Source organism: Stigmatopora nigra, chromosome 8, assembly GCF_051989575.1.
Source record: "Stigmatopora nigra isolate UIUO_SnigA chromosome 8, RoL_Snig_1.1, whole genome shotgun sequence".
NCBI lineage: Eukaryota > Metazoa > Chordata > Actinopteri > Syngnathiformes > Syngnathidae > Stigmatopora > Stigmatopora nigra.
This window is the reverse complement of record NC_135515.1, coordinates 7779625-7797824: the sequence shown is the minus strand read 5'-3', so window position 1 is coordinate 7797824 and position 18200 is coordinate 7779625. Positions and strand designations below refer to the sequence as shown.

General features: G+C 40.4%; 4 protein-coding genes and 1 long non-coding RNA gene across 7 annotated transcripts; 3 read left to right on the top strand and 2 right to left on the bottom strand.

The window, feature by feature from the left end:
* The first annotated feature begins 135 nt into the window (after positions 1-135).
* Positions 136-6805, top strand: hif1al (hypoxia inducible factor 1 subunit alpha, like). 2 transcript variants are annotated; one of them, XM_077723358.1, is made up of 15 exons: positions 137-391; positions 2310-2500; positions 2597-2742; positions 3194-3278; positions 3409-3524; positions 3609-3793; positions 3924-4030; positions 4101-4248; positions 4335-4540; positions 4891-5051; positions 5122-5223; positions 5450-5604; positions 5766-5886; positions 5977-6091; positions 6220-6805. In XM_077723358.1, the coding sequence occupies exons 1-15, from the start codon at positions 285-287 to the stop codon at positions 6276-6278; spliced, it is 2004 nt and encodes a 667-aa protein (XP_077579484.1). In that variant the 5' UTR covers positions 137-284; the 3' UTR covers positions 6279-6805. The 2 variants fall into 2 exon arrangements, 1 of the variants encoding a protein (XP_077579484.1); XR_013327229.1 differs by lacking the exon at positions 6220-6805 and having other exon boundaries at positions 136-391; positions 5807-5886.
* Positions 6806-7109: 304 nt separating this feature from the next.
* Positions 7110-9448, top strand: LOC144200764 (uncharacterized). Its single transcript, XM_077723067.1, has 9 exons — positions 7110-7205; positions 7461-7551; positions 7630-7753; positions 7832-7989; positions 8376-8518; positions 8588-8777; positions 8858-8991; positions 9052-9214; positions 9346-9448. Exons 1-9 carry the CDS (start codon positions 7168-7170, stop codon positions 9409-9411), a joined length of 1107 nt encoding a protein of 368 aa, XP_077579193.1. The 5' UTR covers positions 7110-7167; the 3' UTR covers positions 9412-9448.
* Positions 9449-10231: 783 nt separating this feature from the next.
* LOC144200827 (sushi domain-containing protein 6) lies at positions 10232-13727 on the bottom strand. The gene is made up of 5 exons (XM_077723157.1): positions 13508-13727; positions 12455-12544; positions 11914-12114; positions 11104-11248; positions 10232-10966 (listed from the first exon to the last, which is right to left on the bottom strand). The coding sequence occupies exons 2-5, from the start codon at positions 12534-12536 to the stop codon at positions 10693-10695; spliced, it is 702 nt and encodes a 233-aa protein (XP_077579283.1). The 5' UTR covers positions 12537-12544; positions 13508-13727; the 3' UTR covers positions 10232-10692.
* Positions 13542-14785, top strand: LOC144200829 (uncharacterized). Of its 2 annotated transcripts, XR_013327204.1 has the most exons (3): positions 13542-13710; positions 14085-14152; positions 14249-14785. It is a non-coding gene; the product is annotated as an uncharacterized LOC144200829 (long non-coding RNA). The 2 variants fall into 2 exon arrangements; XR_013327203.1 differs by lacking the exon at positions 13542-13710 and having other exon boundaries at positions 13731-14152.
* An 817-nt stretch (positions 14786-15602) lies between these two features.
* blvrb (biliverdin reductase B) lies at positions 15603-17859 on the bottom strand. Its single transcript, XM_077723158.1, has 5 exons — positions 17666-17859; positions 16806-16967; positions 16304-16393; positions 16096-16227; positions 15603-15921 (listed from the first exon to the last, which is right to left on the bottom strand). Exons 1-5 carry the CDS (start codon positions 17748-17750, stop codon positions 15767-15769), a joined length of 624 nt encoding a protein of 207 aa, XP_077579284.1. The 5' UTR covers positions 17751-17859; the 3' UTR covers positions 15603-15766.
* Positions 17860-18200: the final 341 nt, after the last annotated feature.

Genomic DNA, 18200 nt, shown 5'->3' with positions numbered 1-18200 from the left:
TTTAGGACTACCATTACCATATATTTTTGCCAGAGAAATAGTGTTGCGTTTTGGACTTTTTTAAGCATTGAAGGGCATCAGCGGGGCATTTCTGGATACATCGTCGATAAAACTACACACAAACAGGATGCTTTTACAGAATAAAATTCGTCTTGAGGCAAAACACGTTCACTTGAACGGAATCTGGAACCTGTCGGAAATAGTGTCTACTATTATTTTGACGGCGCACAACCGGAAATAGTACTTTTCTTGGAGACCAATGTTTTTTTTTTATTTTTAAATGTATGAACAAACCTAACAAACCAAACACCAGCCAAAACAGACAAGACTTTCCAGTAGCTACAAAAGATAACATGGACGACGGCGAGGAAGCCAATTTGACCATTAGTTGGTAAGTATCATCGTCAAATCTCGCATTTCTTTTCATGTCATAAAGTGAGTGTTTTCCTTCTTGTTAAATATAACATTTTAAACAAATATATTGTGCTTGATGGTTTATTTTATTAAAGAAGGTTCATGATAGAGGCAAATATGGCATACTCTTAAAACCTTAGACTTTTTGGCCGTTTTAAAGCGTTTAACTCGTCGCCTGCCATTGACAGCGATAGACGTTGAAATTTGTCTAACCTGTATTTCATTGCGATAAACATTGACTGAGATCTACCTGTCTCCAATTTGTTAATTTTCACATACAAATGCCAAAGTCGTATTAGTTTATGTCTATGAACCTAATAAGGTAAAAGCCATAAAAACTTCATCATCAAATTTAAAGGCTTTAGATCTGATATTTGGGATTATTAATGTTTGCAGGCAGTGGATACCTGTGTAACAAGGATGTAATTATGAAAAGTATATCTTTAGTTTTTGTAAAATATAGGCATTTGGGAAATTCCTAAAACGTTGGAATGGAAGTAGCAGCTAGTTAATGCAAAACAACTATTCACATGGTATGTCTATTTAGACAAATTATTTTATTTGGAGAGTCGGGAAAATGTTATAAAGCTACTCTCATTGAAAACCCCTAAAATCCTACAGGGTAAAATTAGACAACTATAAGGATCAGAAAAAAATGCACTGTACACATCAGTATTTTGTTTTGACTTGTGAGTGGGAATTTGAGATAAGAGCATGACAAACACAAGTTGCAGATGGTCAACTCCCTCCAAAATATTGACTTTACTGTTTATTTCCAATCCCTAGTTAATGGTTACTCTACTATCCCTACACAATGAAAGCAAATTGAACTTGTTTTTTTTTTTGTAATTCATTCACGGTGACTCCAATGCGAAATACTAAATAATGACGCACATGTGTGTGTTGCAAGTGTTTGTGTGTGTGTGTGTGTGTGTGTGTGTGTGCCTAAGGCACATGTTTTGCTGAACAGCATGTTCCAAATCACACGGGGCAAAAGTTTAATTTGCAATTCAGACTTTAATCCTCCCCGTGTGCGCATGTTTGATGTCCTCTCCTTGACGTGGGCGTGTCACGGCTCCCATTCACAAGACGTACGAATGTAAACAAGAAGTGAACCTCCTGTCATGTCTTGTGTTTACTCTCCAATTCACACACACAACCGTCATCAGATGTAGTAGTTATGCTGTCTTTTATACACACACTAGTAGTTCATCACACTGTAATTGTGTACGCTTGACACACACACACACACACACACACACACACACACACACACACACACACACACACACACAAAGAAAACAAAAAAAATATACCGGTAAGTGATTTGATGTTCCATCCGAAATGTTCTCAGGTTGCCAGGAAGTACGAGAAAGGGAGGGGGAGGAGGAGGTCAGGTGGCGATCATCCAAACTGTTTGTCAACAGCTGAGCGTCCATTTTGGAGACATTGTGTTCTCTCCACTTTTGGACTTTCCTCTGCTCTTTTTTTCTTTTTTTGGCCACACAAAATGTTTGTGCTGCAAAATGTTCTCTCTCCTTGAGCGGGAAGTACAAGGGAGGGGGGTTTCTTCTCAAATGGCCAGGGGGACTTTTGAACATTTTCAACATTCCTACCCTGTTTTTTTTGTAGCTGTCTGGTTGTAATGACTGCATTAGTAGATGTTTTATTTTTAATTTAAGTGATTACATGAGGTGGCTGTTTTTGTTTTTATTTGAAGGTCCATCACACCACTAAATGATTTTTTAGGTGTTGCAGCAGATGGGGTTGCGTTTTGATAGCCTTCATATGATTAAGTGATGATGAGTATAGTTTGGATTGTAGTTAGTATACTGAAATGTTGTGTGTATTGTCAAGAAATGACTACCTGTTGGCACTTTTCTTTCCTATTTTAGGAGCAGCTCGGAGCAGAGAAAATTGCGTTCTCGCGACGCAGCTCGCTGCAGGCGCACTAAAGAGACGGAATTGTTCTATGACTTGGCCCGTAACCTTCCCCTACCCAGACGTGTCGCCACACACCTGGACAAGGCGGCCATTATGAGGGTCGCCCTCAGCTTCCTGCGCATGCACCGCATCTGCCATAGTGGTAAGAAGTTTTATACCCCCAAATGGTCTGCTTCAAAATTAAATGGTTGCTCAAGATGTCATTCATTTTTGACTTTTTTTTTCTTTTTCGGAACAGCGAGTTCAACCATGTCTCAGGAGGAAGAGGACCCGGCCGATGTCCTGTACTCTCAGGCGTTGTCGGGCTTTATTCTAGTGATAACGGTGGAAGGAGACATGATTTACCTGACTGACAACGTCAGCAAGCATATTGGCATCCCGCAGGTAAAACAATGAAAACCAATCAGAAACCGATATGATATAAAAAAAAAAAACATTTGAGAAAGAGGAAACAGATTCCACAGATGTGGGGGCATTATACAAAATGTCCACATAGACGAAACAGATTCCAACTTTAACAAGGAGTAAAGGAGGACACTTCTCTGGTCTGTTTTGGCCTGTTTTGTTTTTATGAGGTCAAAGAGCAATGAGGAGGAGGGGTGTGGCTGTTCAAAGTTCACCCAGGATGGTGTCACTTTTTAAGTGGGGGTGCATTTTGTTTCTTGGGCTGTCTTCCTCAAGGCTTGAGCTATCTCATTGGAGTCCAACAACATTCCAGAGAGTCTTCACAGATTAGACAATTTATGCTTTCAAAAAGCTTGTTTACATATGTATACATGTATATATATTTTTTTAATTTACATGACCTTGATTATATCTATCACGTATTTTCCAGTTGGAGCTTCTGGGTCAGAGCATCTATGACTTTGTTCATCCATGTGACCAGGAAGAGCTCAGAGACCACCTTCTTTTCCACCCAGGTTGATTACAATCTATTAATATGGTGTATTATTCCCATCTTGAATAATTCTGTTAGAATGAAAAAGCTATATACACCGATTATAAGTTGCGTTAAGCTTTGAACAAACTTGCTATATTTTGTCAATTTAGCGTGTGCCAAAAAAGCAAGCAAAGTTCAGCAGAGCCAGAGGAACTTCTTCCTCCGAATGAAAAGCACGCTGACCAACAAGGGGCGTACTGTTAACCTCAAATCAGCCAGTTGGAAGGTATAAACTTGACATTGTCTTGTGTGAATCCAGTGTCTTTTAAAGTAAGTGGCTTTTCTAAATGCACTTTCTGTTGGGTGTCAGGTGTTCCACTGCACGGGTCACATGCGTTCGCTGGCCACCTCGCATGAGGCGCCCCCCGAGGATATGGTGTTGATGCTGCTCTGCGAGCCGATCCCCCACCCGTCCAGTGTGGATTTTCCCCTGGACACGCACACCTTTCTCACCCGCCACAGTATGGACATGCGCTTCACACACTGTGAAGGAAGGTGAGCAACAAGACCCCTCATCTAAGTAGACAATAACCTATTTGTTTTTGTATTACACTGATGGTTCAAATATTATCTTTATGAAACTATGCTTAACGGAAGGCCATTTTATTTTGTGTGTCATTTCCAGGTTGGGCGAATTAGTGGGATATGAGCTGGACGATCTCATTGGCCACTCAGTGTTCGAGTTCCATCATGCGCTGGACTCGGTTAATGTTAACAAGAGCCTGAAAACATGTCAGTGCTTGTCAAATATTCCTGGAGAGACGAAATAATCGACCTTCATTCCCATTTTTTTTCTGTGCAGTGTTGACCAAAGGGCAGGTGAGCACTAGCCCCTTCCGTTTTCTGGCGAGCGGGGGCGGTTTCGTATGGGCTGAGACGCAAGCCACTGTACTATACGATAACAAAATGTCACGTGCTGAGGCTGTAGTTTGCCTCAACTTTGTGCTCAGGTATTCCATACGGCGAGATTGAGCCATTAAATAGTGAAGGACCTCAGCAATAGTCATTTGTCTCGTTGTTTACTCTTTCTTTGCAGTGCTGTGGAGCAGTCAGACATGGTATACTCCTCTGTTCAAATCCACGCCGGCAACCGCCTCAAAGCTGAGGAACTCAAATCAGAGGAACTCAAATTAGAGGGCCTCAAGGAAGACGTTAGTGAGAGTTCCAGCCACTACAGCTCGTCAGAGACGCTTCTCGTTCCCACTCCAGAAGAGGCAGATGCCGTCACGCCGTTGGCAGGAGGTTGGCTACCATTTTTTGTTTATTTTATTTCAGCCTGTGATAGTATAAGCGATGATGTGGGGGTAAAAAAGTACATGGAAAAATGGATTTTGGAGTGGGTTGGAACAGCCAACTACAAATCAAAAAAATTACATGTACTTCACTTAAAATGGCTAACAATACATTGTTTATGTTTTACAGTATTGAGATGTTTCTTAATCTTGTATTATTCATTCTTAAAAGGATTAATAGCATCTTAATTTATTTCGGCATTACTACATAGTTTGCATGTGGGGAATAAACTAAAAGTTGGAAATGTCAGTACGGTTATGTAAAAGGAATTGTAATAGTGCCTGCTTTGCATCTCTCAGACTTTGTAGCGCTTTCCTTCATTACGCCGCACCGCCCAAGCGAAGTCCCCGAGAACCCTGAGCGACTTTGCACGCCAGAGCTTCGCCGACTCCTTCTCCCCATCTTTAATCCGGACAGTCCGCCGCAGTCTTCATCCTCGTTGGATTACCAGTCAGATCCGGTACATTCAAAAATCCGGAGCCAAACGTGGAATGCGAGTGTCGGTTGCTGACGGGGCCTTTCTTGTCCAGACCCCGTGCGAAAGCGATAACGTGCTCGGCTCCAGCGATTTGGAGAAGTTTTTTGCCTTTTGGCCAAAAGATGGTGACAACAAGCAGCATGACACCCAGCAGGTGAGTGCAACATCATAATCTAAGAACTATGTCTGGAGTTTGGACATATTATTAGGTACACAGACGAAACAGTCGCTATATTATAAAGAAAGGTAAATTCTTGCAACGCTACTGCTTTTGTAAAATGTTGTTTTCACCCAAAAAATAAATAATGGCTGATTTTTAGGGGTTACAGTACTATTCCGCTGTGTGTCTGAAATGAATATGTGATGGTTGCTGTTGTCAGGTGATGGACGGCATGGATCTGGACATGTTGGCGCCGTATATTTCCATGGATGAAGACTTCCATCTCGGCTTCTTCAGCACCGGCGCTGTGCCCGGGGAGAGCGCTGACGTTAACACAGAGATGCCACCAGAGCTTACAGCCGTCGGCAGAAAACGGTAGCAAACCAGATGGAAACAAAAGAGTAGAAGTTGAATGAGTTCATCTTGATGTAAAGAGTATACATGAAATGATATCAGAACAATTTACATTCAAATAGAATTCTAACTTTAAAACATTAGGACTAATCATGGTTGTTGCTTTTTCTCACGCATCTTAGGGCTCACAATGCGGATGAAGATTGTTTGTCTCTACTGATAGGGACAGACGACAAGCGTCCCAGGTGTGATGGCGATGATGCTTCTCTGGAGGACCAGCTTCTGCTCAGCCACGCGCTACTGGTGAGCCAAATGACGATCACACGCCTGCCAACAGCCAAAGGTGGAGGTGGATATAGCCGAGCGCAAACGTGGATGTTGTCTTGAACACAGGGCTGTCTGGAGGGGAGGCATTCAGAAGAGGAAACATTCTCCAAGGGGCGGAGTCATCTTCTTACGGAAAGGGATCCCATCTTGGGTGATGGCAGAGGAATCTGTGACACTGCAGGTAGACTAATAAAAAAAAAAATATATATATATATATATATAGTGCATCATTATCTAATTAATTTTAAAGATGCAGGTAGAAGAAATTAAAATACTCTCAATTTAAATGCTTTTGATTTTATTTGGCAGGGCTGATGTTGGACATCTTCAAATCTCAGCCACCTCCCAACTTGTCTCCAATGTCCTGACCAAGCCGTTGACCTTCGTCTACTGACTTCAGTGGCCGCTTTGATAGTAGACAGTCAACTGGCAACAATTCTGAAAATGATTGCGCACACTCCCATGATGCTTTGCTGTTTCTCACGCACAAAAGCCTCTGTCAGAATTTTTTTAAATTACCAATCAATGTACATTTTATATATCTCATACGGAGTCCTCACGTTTTGGGGAGCATTATTTTATTTCCTGCATGTTTCAGGAAAATGGTGTTAAGATAACCTTGCAATCTTTATATCATCTTTTTTTAAATGACATGTTTATGTAATCATCTTTTTTATCAAGTGTACTCTCATGAACATGCAATTGTCTAGCAGCATGTTATTTTTGTGTTATAGTTTTATACTGAATGAAAATGGATTAAACTGTAGTTTTTTTGTATAATGTTTTAGATTTTTTTTCTTATGCATGAATTTATGAACTGGTTTATTGCAACTTTCAGTGCTGTGAATGATTGTTTTAAACGTGAAATAAAAGGTTATGTTTATCAAAAGCTTAACTATTCAGTGTCCACTGTTTATACCTACAAAATAACGTTATGTTTTACGAATGTAAACACACAATCAAAGTTTCTTTGCATATCCGTCTCTTTGGATGTAAAACAATGCAAACCAGTCAAAATATGTATATATTTTGTTGTTTCATGATTTTTTTTATATCTGGTATTTTTTTAAATAATAGTTTTATCGTTATTTTATTTTTCAGGTATATGAATTTTTTTCTCTAGTTCTAAATGAATTCGGAAAGGAAACAAAAAAAAAACGTTTTTGACACGGACAAAGACAGTTAACTGTCATGAGTAACGACGGGACGTCATCAACGAGCGACCAATTGAACAACGCGCGGGTGTTTTGAAAACAGATGTCGACCAACCTAGCAACAATGTCAGAAGTTGAAACGTAAGTTTAACGTTAAATCTTTATTCGTCTTCCATTTTCAAGTCATAATCTTTCTTTATATATATATAAACACGGCAGAAATGTACTGCTTGTTCGAACAACGTGATGTTAACATTGCTGGTGTTATACGTGACTGAACCTCTATGCTAACGCTTACTGGTGTATGAAAGCCACGAGTGTACAACCTTACAGTTACATTTTGCCCGCTTCAAAATATTGGAATATTATTTTTGTTTTTGGGTGTGTGTTTGTCAGTGTGTTGCAGCGCTGCGACCCCGCCCTCCTTGTGCCATCTGACGAGGGGGATGAGTCGGAATCTGCAGGAGAGAAACTCCTCTTCCTCCAGGTTATTATTATTATATTCTTCAACTCGAGATGCACTTCCACATTTTGTGTGTGATTGAATGTGATTTTTTTTTTCTAGGATAAGCGGCGTGTGCAGAAGGTTCTGTGGCGTCAGCTGTTTGTTTTGGACTCCATGATGTGCGAGTTGGAGGGGCTTCAATCTCCACAGCAATTTCTAACACAGACCCATGCCACTCAGACAGGTAGCCCCATCTCCATGATTTGTGCAATTCATTCTTTGTCTCAAATGAACGAGATGCCATTGCGCTTTTTCAACGAAGAGAGTGGCGCGCGGGGCCGCTGGAAGGCATTGAAGGGAGATTGCCGAAAGTTAACGGAGAAATCAGAGGAGCTACTTGCCACGCTGCTACAAAACATGCAAACCATCAACGACAAACGCCAAAAAGTCATGCATTTGCTGCAGCAGTTGCAAGCCAAGGTACATACAGAATGACACATCAAATGGGAAATTAGGTGATTTTGCTCATTAATTATTTGTGCATTTGGGAAAAATGTGGGAAAATTATATGTTTGAAGTGATATTATGCTAATACAAACGGAATGGAAGGGTTTGGTGTCAAGAAAATTAATTTATAGAAGAGCTAAAGTTATAATCATCTGCTATTTATACATCAATTAATTCAATTATATGATTTTTATGAGAATATACCTCCAATGTATCATTTGACTATACACGGCCGACTCATTGGCCGACATTAATGGTGCTATAATCATATAAAAACAATACCAATGAATAACAAAATAAATAGTAATATTAATTGTTAACATTTCATATATCACTTCACAGTCGCATGTGTATTTCAGAAGCAGCAAAGCGAAGAAACCCAGAAATGCGTGGAAAAGACACGTAAAGCATTGCAGGCATGTGATGGTCAGCTAAATCGACTGAGGGTGGAACTGGAAGCGCAGCTTAGGCACGTGGAAGGATGGCAGCAATCCAAAGAGGCGTGAGTGTATTAACGTGACGTGTTGTGTAGATACCATGACACATCAAGTAACTAAAGCGACCACGTCAGCTTCCAGACGTACGCAGCGGCCGTTCATGAGATGGCACAAGTCCACCTGCTGTCATTCAACCAGTCAGGGATGTCTCTAGAGCTGAGGCCACGCCCTCCCAACACCAATCGGCTGTCCAATCAGGTGGAGCCGCTAAAGCTGTCGGTCATCTGGAGCCCAGATGGCCGTTTCACTCTCGAGGTCGACCCGGTAAATATTTAGATTATTTAATCACAATTTCCGGTGAGTAAATGCCGATGTGTCAACGTGACTTCGTGTCATGCCGTTAGGCAAGTTCCCCATGGCAAATGCCGGGGGATGCGTCGGGCCGCTCCGGCGAGCTCAGCGCCGCCCTGGTGGATGCTGTAGACAACTTTGTGGGACAGGCCGGCCTTCTGGCTGAGATCCAGAGCTTGAGAAACAGGTGAGCTCAGTTTATTGAGCACCAGACGTTTGACATTGACACTCTTGCTTTCTTTTTCAGTTTTCCTATTGACTGGAATCCTGCTCAGCGCTTGCTGGTGTACCTCAAGTCAGCGTCGATTCTGTGCAACCTGGAGGTGCCGGAAGGATACCCCGACAGTGGACCCGTGCAACTCCGAGAGGTACAAAGAGACGGACAAGTATTGAACATCGACACATTGCAGGTGAGATGCTCGGTCGTTAGGAGCAAAGATGATTAGCATCAATCTTTTCTCAGCCATTTTAGCAGCAATTCCAACAAATAGAAATATTTTATTTCTTTTTGGGGGTTTTTTCTCCCCTTTTTATTTTTCAGCCTCAAAACCCTGATGGGAGCCTCACTGAATGGCTCATGTTTTTGTCCAACAATCCTCTCATTTGATGGTTTAAAATTAAATAAACAAGACATTGCTTTGCAATTTGGGCTCAACTGAATGATTTTTGGGAGACAAAAGCAAGGTAGATGTCTCTTTAGATGTGCTAGGTAACCAAAAGCTTATAAAAATTGATGCTTAATTTTTCAACAAGTTTAAAGTTGTCTGACTCTTGTTTCGCATGAGGCTTAAATCTGAAGTATATAAGGTAAGTACATTGCTCCACTACTTTTGCATTTTGTAGGAATACGATTAATCGCCACCTTAACTATGGACCCATGTGAAATAATCACAGTTAGCAGATGAAATTAAATCCCAATGAGCATGATCCTACACAGGGCTGTCAATATGCTAGGTTTTAAAATATAAGACACCTGAATTGCATGAGGTCCAGTCAAAATGCTCTAATTTTTAATTTAGTCAAGCAGTAATACCTGGCGAACCTTCAAAGGGAAGTGTTGGAACGTTATGTATAATCTCAAATCAGTCATTTGAACGATAAATGAACTGAACTATAAATGATTCACTCTTTGGCTGAAATATTCAACATTACTGGGACTATACAAGTGTGAATAAGGTAAAGGCACTTGTTCAGGTTCAAGCTTGTACAATTACTGATATGATCATAAATGCCTTGTTTGGGGAGGTTTTATTTAGATTTTTTAAATTCTACGTGACACAATCTATCTTTTTAAAAATAACTTGCTTTGAGTTATCTCGATGATCAAAAACATCTTGGTTTGTGGTTTCTGGTTTCCTACCGCTGTGGCAAATTCCGCTCAGTAAAACCAAAACGTCAGATGGGAAATGACACATTGAAACAAAGCATTAAAAAAAACATTTAATATACTATATGATATATTTTTTCATTATGGCATCCATTATAAGAGCATGAAAATACATTCCTAATGTGCAAGTTGATCTCTATTTATATAAATAGCATTTCATAAACATAATCTATTAATACAGTGAGTGAAACCTCTCAGGTTAAGGTTTGAAGTTCCACTGTACTTTGTCACATGTATTGGCAATATTCATAAATTGTTAAAATAACTGGGCGAGAATGATTGGTTGCCATGGCAACGTCTATAGAACAGCATCACTCAAGCACACGCGCACACAGTGTAGAGTGTAGAGTGTAGACCATACAGTACATCAGATTTGTGCAAACTGGCCAATCAGCTTTGGTCTGGTTGCCAGCTTCTTGAGTCCAACAGAGAGAAGAAGAAAAAAGTACCTAGGTGTTACATCCGCCTGCTGTCAATCAAATCCACTTTGCGTTTTGTCTTTCAAACATCCTTGTTGGCTGACAGAGGAACGCGCAGTCGTCGGCTGTCGCTTGTTGGTGATTGGACCTCTTCGTATGGGGGTGGGGGGTTGTCGGAGCTGGATTGGCGCCCGGGTGGTTCCCGGGCCAGCAGTAGTTGGGTGGGTCCCGGCGCGGGTGAATGGGAAGAAGGGAGGGGCTGACCCCAGCTGCCGTACATTGCCTCCTCGTAGGAGGGCAGTGAGACGGGAAGTCCCTCAGCCATCAGGTCCAGCTGGTCCGAAGACCGACGCACACTGGAAATGTGACAGAAACGGATCATGTGACTTTATGACATGGCACATCATGTGACGTCATCCAAAAGATGTCAAGTGTCACGAGACAGATCGTACAGTTTACGAATAGAATGCGTCAGTGACAGTTGGACCCTCACCTGTCTGATTGACAGGGGCAGAGGCGGGACTTGACCACCAAGCATGCGGTGGTGGTGAGCAGGAATATAGACACGCCCACAGCCGTCGTGGCGACGTTGGGCATGGAAAAGTCTGGCCCGCTGTTTGTGTTGACGCGAGCGCCCCCTGTGAAAGGAGAGCAATTGTTAGGGTTTCAAACCAAGGGCAATGTTTTCAGACAGGGTTAGGGATTAAAAGTAGTGTTTGAACTCTATTGGGGTTTCACACAAGTATCAGATGATGGTTTTAAGACGGTTCGATTATTAAGAAGTCACAGCACAATGGAACATCAAAGGCATAAGTGGACACTTTTTTTTCAACAACCCTGTGCGGTTAGTTGGCTCTTTCCTGTCTTTGAGCTACTTGCTTATTTGTTGGTTTCTTTTACTTCCTCTTATTATCTTCCACTTCCTTTTTGCAGACGAAGACTAAAAGTAAAATAATCCAGGTTAATAGGTCAATAAAAAAAGACACCTTTATGAAGTTTTAGGATGTTTCAAATGAGAGATTATTTTAAATGTATATTGTATGTATACACATTTAGCATGTAAAGTAATGTAATGTTGTAGTGTTCCGTGGCAAGGCTATGCTGAGGTATCACATGACCTAGCCAGAATGAAACAGTACCAGTGTTGACATGCGGAAGAACTGAAACAAGAAGTTAAACCTAGACAGAAAGTAGGTCGGCTCGTTTAGATCTTCATCTGGGGGGTAGAAATGTGCTCACATCACATTTGTCTTTGATAGTGAGTCAGAATTAAGTCAGAATGGCAGATTTCTCAAAGACTCACCTCTGATGCGGATGCAGGCGGCAATAGGCGGCCTCCAAGTGCCATGGTGGCACGTGGAGATGAGAGACTTGGCTGTGCGATAGCCGTCCTCGCAGAACAGACGCACAGAACTCTTGTGGGGAAAACCTCGGCAGGGGGACGGCTCACAGCGGAAGCCCCCATGTTCGGGCACAAGTGGGTGCGTGCAGTTGCTCAATCGGCCTATGGAAAAGGGGGAGAGAAAATTCATTTCAAATTTTCCCAGCATTCCTGCACAATTTCTTGAATCCATAGATGAATGCATAGAGGATCCCTTTTTCACCTAATCAGATTCAAGTTTCAACTTCAACTACATTATGAACACTGCAATGTTGCTCTAACCAATTTTAAATTCAATAATAGTATTATTCTCAGACACAGCTTGTGCTTGCATGTTGTGGATTTTAATTAAAAAGATGTCAGTTTTAATGCAATGTATTGTATTGTAAACTTAAATACAACAGAACTGAACTTAACAAATTCGTAATGAATATTCTGCTGGATTTTAAAATTGTGTTATTACCTGCATAAACCTGTGGTAAGGAGGTCAAAAGGATGATGATTATCCGTCCACATGGCCAAGGAGACAGCAGTGATGCAGACATTCAACTTCCTGTAAATTAGAAGTCAAATTTATGTGGCCATCATGTAAGATGTCTTCTACAAATCTTATTTCAAGAGTCCCACATTTGCTTATTCAGGCTTGCAAATAATCAAAAATATCACTTTGCAAACACCATACCCTCAAGTTCTTTTTTTCATATAGTACTGTAGTACGTACATGTGCATATAGCATCTAAAGTAAACACACATGCGTAAACACCCTGGATTGTTTAATGTGGATATACAGCTTTCACATTTGCAGTGTTGTGATGCATGCATCATCTTTGACTAAAATTAACATCTATAAAAGTGCACTATATTAAGTACATGAGAATATAGTAATGTGATATCAAAATCTTGGAATAACTCAGTATATACAGTATGTACTTAACATGCAAATATTTATATAAAGTGTGCATACGTGTGTGTGTGTGTGTGCGCACTTTCAGTGAGAGTGTGTGTATAGTGTAAATACATTTGTGTTGGTGTGTGTTGTCATGTCAACAGAAAGAACAGTTGTGTGAGGTCAACTCATCACACTTAAAAAACACGCACACACACACATACACACACACACACACACATATACATACACACACACACACACACACACACACACACACACACGCTGTTATGAGTGGGCGTGTAGCATGTTAGTCACTGAGGCTGGTGGAATATGACAATTAATCATAGAGCCAAGCAATTATTTGGTTAGAAATGTATAAAATTGTTTTAGATTTACATAAAGGTTAGATATGTATAGCACCCAGACTTTTAGTTTGTTTACCCTTAATTGTAGGGAGGCACTGTACCTTGAAAATCCATGACAAATCATCAAACTGTTTTTTCTTTTATTTTGATTTGAAAAAAACTCTACTGTCAATATCATGACAATTAAAACTGGACCAACATTTCATTTTTCTGCTTGTTTATGTGCCCGATTGTCATTTTAATTGAACCGTTAGGATCTCACCTGGAGGAGGCGGAGAGAAGATGAGAATGAAGCCGATGACCACCGCTGACTGTTCGGTAACAACAAGTGGCTTCTCCGCTGGATGCTTGTCAGCTTCTTTGCTTCTTGGCTGCTCTCTCCGCCTCTCTTGCTGTTCCAGAATCAGCTTTTGAAAACCAACCCAAGCGGCGGCTCCGATTGGCTGCGAGCCCGCAGCCATAAATGTAAGAAATAACACGCACACAAACATTTCATGCAGCGGCCATATTAAAGCAGTAAACCTTTCTGACGGACTCTTTTGGAGGGGGCGAAAATGAGTGATTTATTTCACTTACTCTTAACTTAAATTATCCCAACACCGAGACGACCGTTCAATGCTTTGATACGTCTTCGCGGAAAATATTTATTTTCAAAAGAGTTAATAAATAAAAGTAAATACTGGTAAATATGATTTTAAGGTAAATTTATGTGTATACATAATTATTGACTGCCAGCAACCTACTTTTCACAAAATTTTTATTTTAAAAAAATGCTGGTATCCTTCAATTAAGTGAACAATGTGTCCAGCTGGGTCAATTAGCACTTATATTTATTACAGCCTTCTGCAATTTATGTCATATTCATTTGGCTGCCAAGAAGACATGGAGAAGGTAGTTCTTCTTGAAGGTAAGAAACGTATTCACTTGTGACAAATGCTGCTATTTTGATGATGAATAATTAATTGCAAAGCCTCTTTTAATATCAAATTTTCTCCCTTTCTAGATACTACAGGCAGCTTTGACTGCTTCTCCCCAACAGAACTTGACCGGGTGTTTCTTGGGGAGCAAAGTTTACCTTCAACATTGTCACCAGGCCAACTGTCTGGATCAAAAACTTGTGATGATGGATCTGATGCCAAACAACTGATCAAGAGTGCTATTAGCATTTCGGCTGATCCAGCAACTGTATCCAAGGCATGCCCACTCCATGATTTGAATGGTCAAGCGAAGGGAATGCATCACCTGACATTACCAATCCAGGGCCATACCTCCACACCGCGAGTTTTCACACAGAAAAAGGCTAATTCTGAAAAACCTTCTAATCTTACACTTTCTCAAATGTTTTTGGATGTGTCTGCAATTAAGTCCGATGGAAACAGTCCGATTCCCTGCATAGGGACGAGCACATTGGAACTGTTGAGTCCAAAACTGCCCTCTGGATCACATTCTAAAGTCTCTCTCTGATCCAGACTAGTATTATATATGCAATTAAAATGGTATTTTTAAATGAGTAATAAAAGCATGAGGATTAAAATGCAAATATGACTTTTGTTTGTATTTGTGACATAACTGTGCCTCCTGACAGTAGTGATAACCTGGTAAAATATTAACGGATTTTCAAACGGTTTGGTTCATCGCATGAAAAAAATATCAATGTGGATATGTTGAAAAAATATAAACCTTTATAATTGGGTAGGGAGTTAATTAATCTAATCCCTTTTTAAAGCAACACACTTTTTAAAATCGAGCAATTGGTGGCTCTTTCACTGACACAAAATGGCCGTCAAGTCCCTACGATTTACTTTATTCATCTAGCTCTCGATGTGATATCCTAATAACTCCCCCGCTGACAGGAAAGGTGGGTGGTTGAAGTGTGTCACGGGCGTAAGTGGCGACCGTACGGGAATCTCCCACTTGACAAAAACTCCCTTTTTGACTTCCTGTTTACTTATTTATCTTTTTTTTTTTTACATATTTATTGGCTATTTCTTCGTCTGTTTGTTATCTGTGCACTTCGTGGTGAAGCTTTAAATCATAATACTAGTACAAATATCTAATGTCAATTAAAGCATGCAATTCATTCATCCTGGTAAGTGCATCAAAAAGTAAACGTAATTTGTCAAAATTAGCCTAATTTTAGCCCTGTGTTTCTCCGGCTCTGACATGTTCAACTATGGCTAAAGGTTAGAGCAACATTTTTTTTATTTTAGCAGAAAACGTTAGCATAACTGCAATGTTATTAAATAGCATGAAAAGTTACAAAGAGATCTGTGTATCTTCTTGAACTTCATGGCATTTTAAATGTGTTGTTTGTGCTCTGTGGTGTAATATAAAGTATGAATAAAGAGGAAAATGTCTCAGAATATTTCAAAATGATTTATTTGGAAAACAACATTATTGGATATTGGAATATAAAAGTGATTTATGAAAAGCATGTCTTGTGCTTTGCAAAAAGAGCTACCAGAATGATTAAAAGTAATGTTTAGGAGGATGTGTTCTGCTAAAAATTTGCTGATTTGAATTATTTGTATTCTCCCCAAATGCCAACCGACTTGCCGTCCCACTCGCTGGTGGAGAGACACTTGACCATGAAGTGTCCCAGGTCGTGTTTGGAGATGGCGCGTCCCCTCAAAGCGTTCTCTGTCGCCGAGTAGCTCTCCGTCAGGGGAAGATCATCTGAGGGTCACGTCGGAAAAGAAGGGAGGAAAAGGACGCATTTTAAGGTCTGGTAAAATCCATCTGAATACATTATTGCCTGTATTATGACGTACTGACTGAATATCCAATCTGATGAGATTAAAAACAAAACAAATTGGAATTTCATTTGATAATATTAGACTTGACACTGACTTCCAATGTGAGGTGGCATGACAGCTACGTAGTCCAGGTCAGACGATTTGAGGATCGCGTACATCCGGTCGTGGTCCGCGGTGACGTCCAGCATGCGAGGAGGCACTTTGGAACGATCCCACAGCAGGAATGCTAATCGGAAGGGAGGAACAAGAATATTTCGATGAACCCAAAAGCACGCAAAAGCGTGTTATTGCAAGCGTCGCACCTGACAAGCAGCCCACCACTTTGCGAATGCCGCGAACCTTCATGGCTTCCACAATGTTTTTGGTGCCTTCAGACATGACTGTTGTAGGACCTGGCACAAACACACAAAAGGTCAAGTTTTTTTTTGTTTATCCACATTATTTATTTTGAGGTGTGATTTCGTAGTGTACTTAGGGATATAGTTAAATGTAGAATTTTACTTAAATATTTGGAAATTATATTTATACGATATTAAAAGTGATCTTTTGTGGAATAAATAATTTTGGGCTAATCTTTCAGATACCACTGGAGAGAGCTGTGGTGCTAGTTTCTGCTGGTGAGTTTGTGTATTTTTTTAAAGATATGTACTTATGGGTCAAGCAAGTTATTACAATGCATTCAACTGCAGTTCAACATTTGCTAATGTATTATCCACTCAAAAAGAGTTTTATGGCATCAATATGCCAGTAATTTCAAGATTTCTGCCAATTTGGCGTACCTGTACCCGCATATTTTGTTCTTACTGAGATCATTTCTGGTTCCCAAGATGATGATGACGGCATCCTGCCCTTCCAAGGCTTTCTTCACATCATCCTTGTTGAGAACGTCCCCCACCACGACCCTGGATGCCTTGTGGTCCGCCGGCAACTTGCTGGGGTCTCGCACCAGCACCGTCACGTTGTAATCTGGAGGAAAGCAAGATTTGGTGAGTGAATTGTTGTCATGCAGAATACACTTGTTTGTGTGTTTTTGTGTCAATGGTATACAGAACAAAGACTAGAATTGGGGACTAGAATATCAAAATTTCTTGTTGATTTGCTGTACCCGACAACTTGTGCTTGTCTTTCACATGCAGACCGATAAACGTACACAAAAGCCCACCTACTCACACACCCAAATTAGACTCCTGTGCACCCAAGATAACACGCATCTATCAACATCATGCCGCTCTAACATGTCTCAGCAGTTTTGGATAAGGACTATAATGCTTAGTCATATTAGATGAAGCATTTAAGTAGAGCTTTATTCTAATGAATTCAATCCACCTGAAATGTATGGCTAGTTATTTGTTTAAATGTCAGGTAAACATGTATTTTGTATGTTTTCTGTGTGCACAGAAAAATGTGGAAATGCAGTTTAAATGAAATTCAATTCATATTAAACATTCTTATCACATCAATATTTCCTTCAGTTACTTACATGCACATTTCTAGTTTGTTCTTATTTATTTATTCCAACAAAGAACTAGCAGTCATTTTAATAGCACGAACAAGAACCAAAGCTTATTAATGAGTTCCCAAATTTGCAATTGTAGGTTATCTTAAAAGTAGCCAGATGGATTCAACAGACCATGACGCCATGGAGATGTGACGTCATAGCTCACCTTGAGTCGCTGCAAGAGGCAGGGTTGCCAGGCCAGTCATTCCTGTCGCCCCAAAAATGACCACGTTCTTCACGGAGTCTGACATTCTCCACGGTAAGCACGGATTCACAGTGTGCAAAAGTGACAGAAAACACGCGCAACATTCATTCAAGCTTTAGTTGTTTCCCCCTATCGCTTCCTCCTCTCATTAGACCCCTCCTTATTTTTTTCAGGATCCTCCCACTGCGTCAATTTAAAGATACAGTCTCTTTTATTCCTTCCTATTATTTTTGGAACTCACTTGTGATTAAACCACAATTTATTATCTGAAAAAGCGTCATTTTGGTCGGACTTGATGATGTAATCGGACAATCAGTGATAAGGATTTTGGATATGCAAAATTGCAACATCGGTACAGGAACTGCTGTCTTTGATGCACTCGATACCACTTTCCAGTAATTAAATTCTTATATTTAAAGAAAAATCCCCCAATTTTAAAAAGTTGAAAGTCAATACGTCTGCTGATTAATTACTTGCAGACTTATATTGCCTGTAT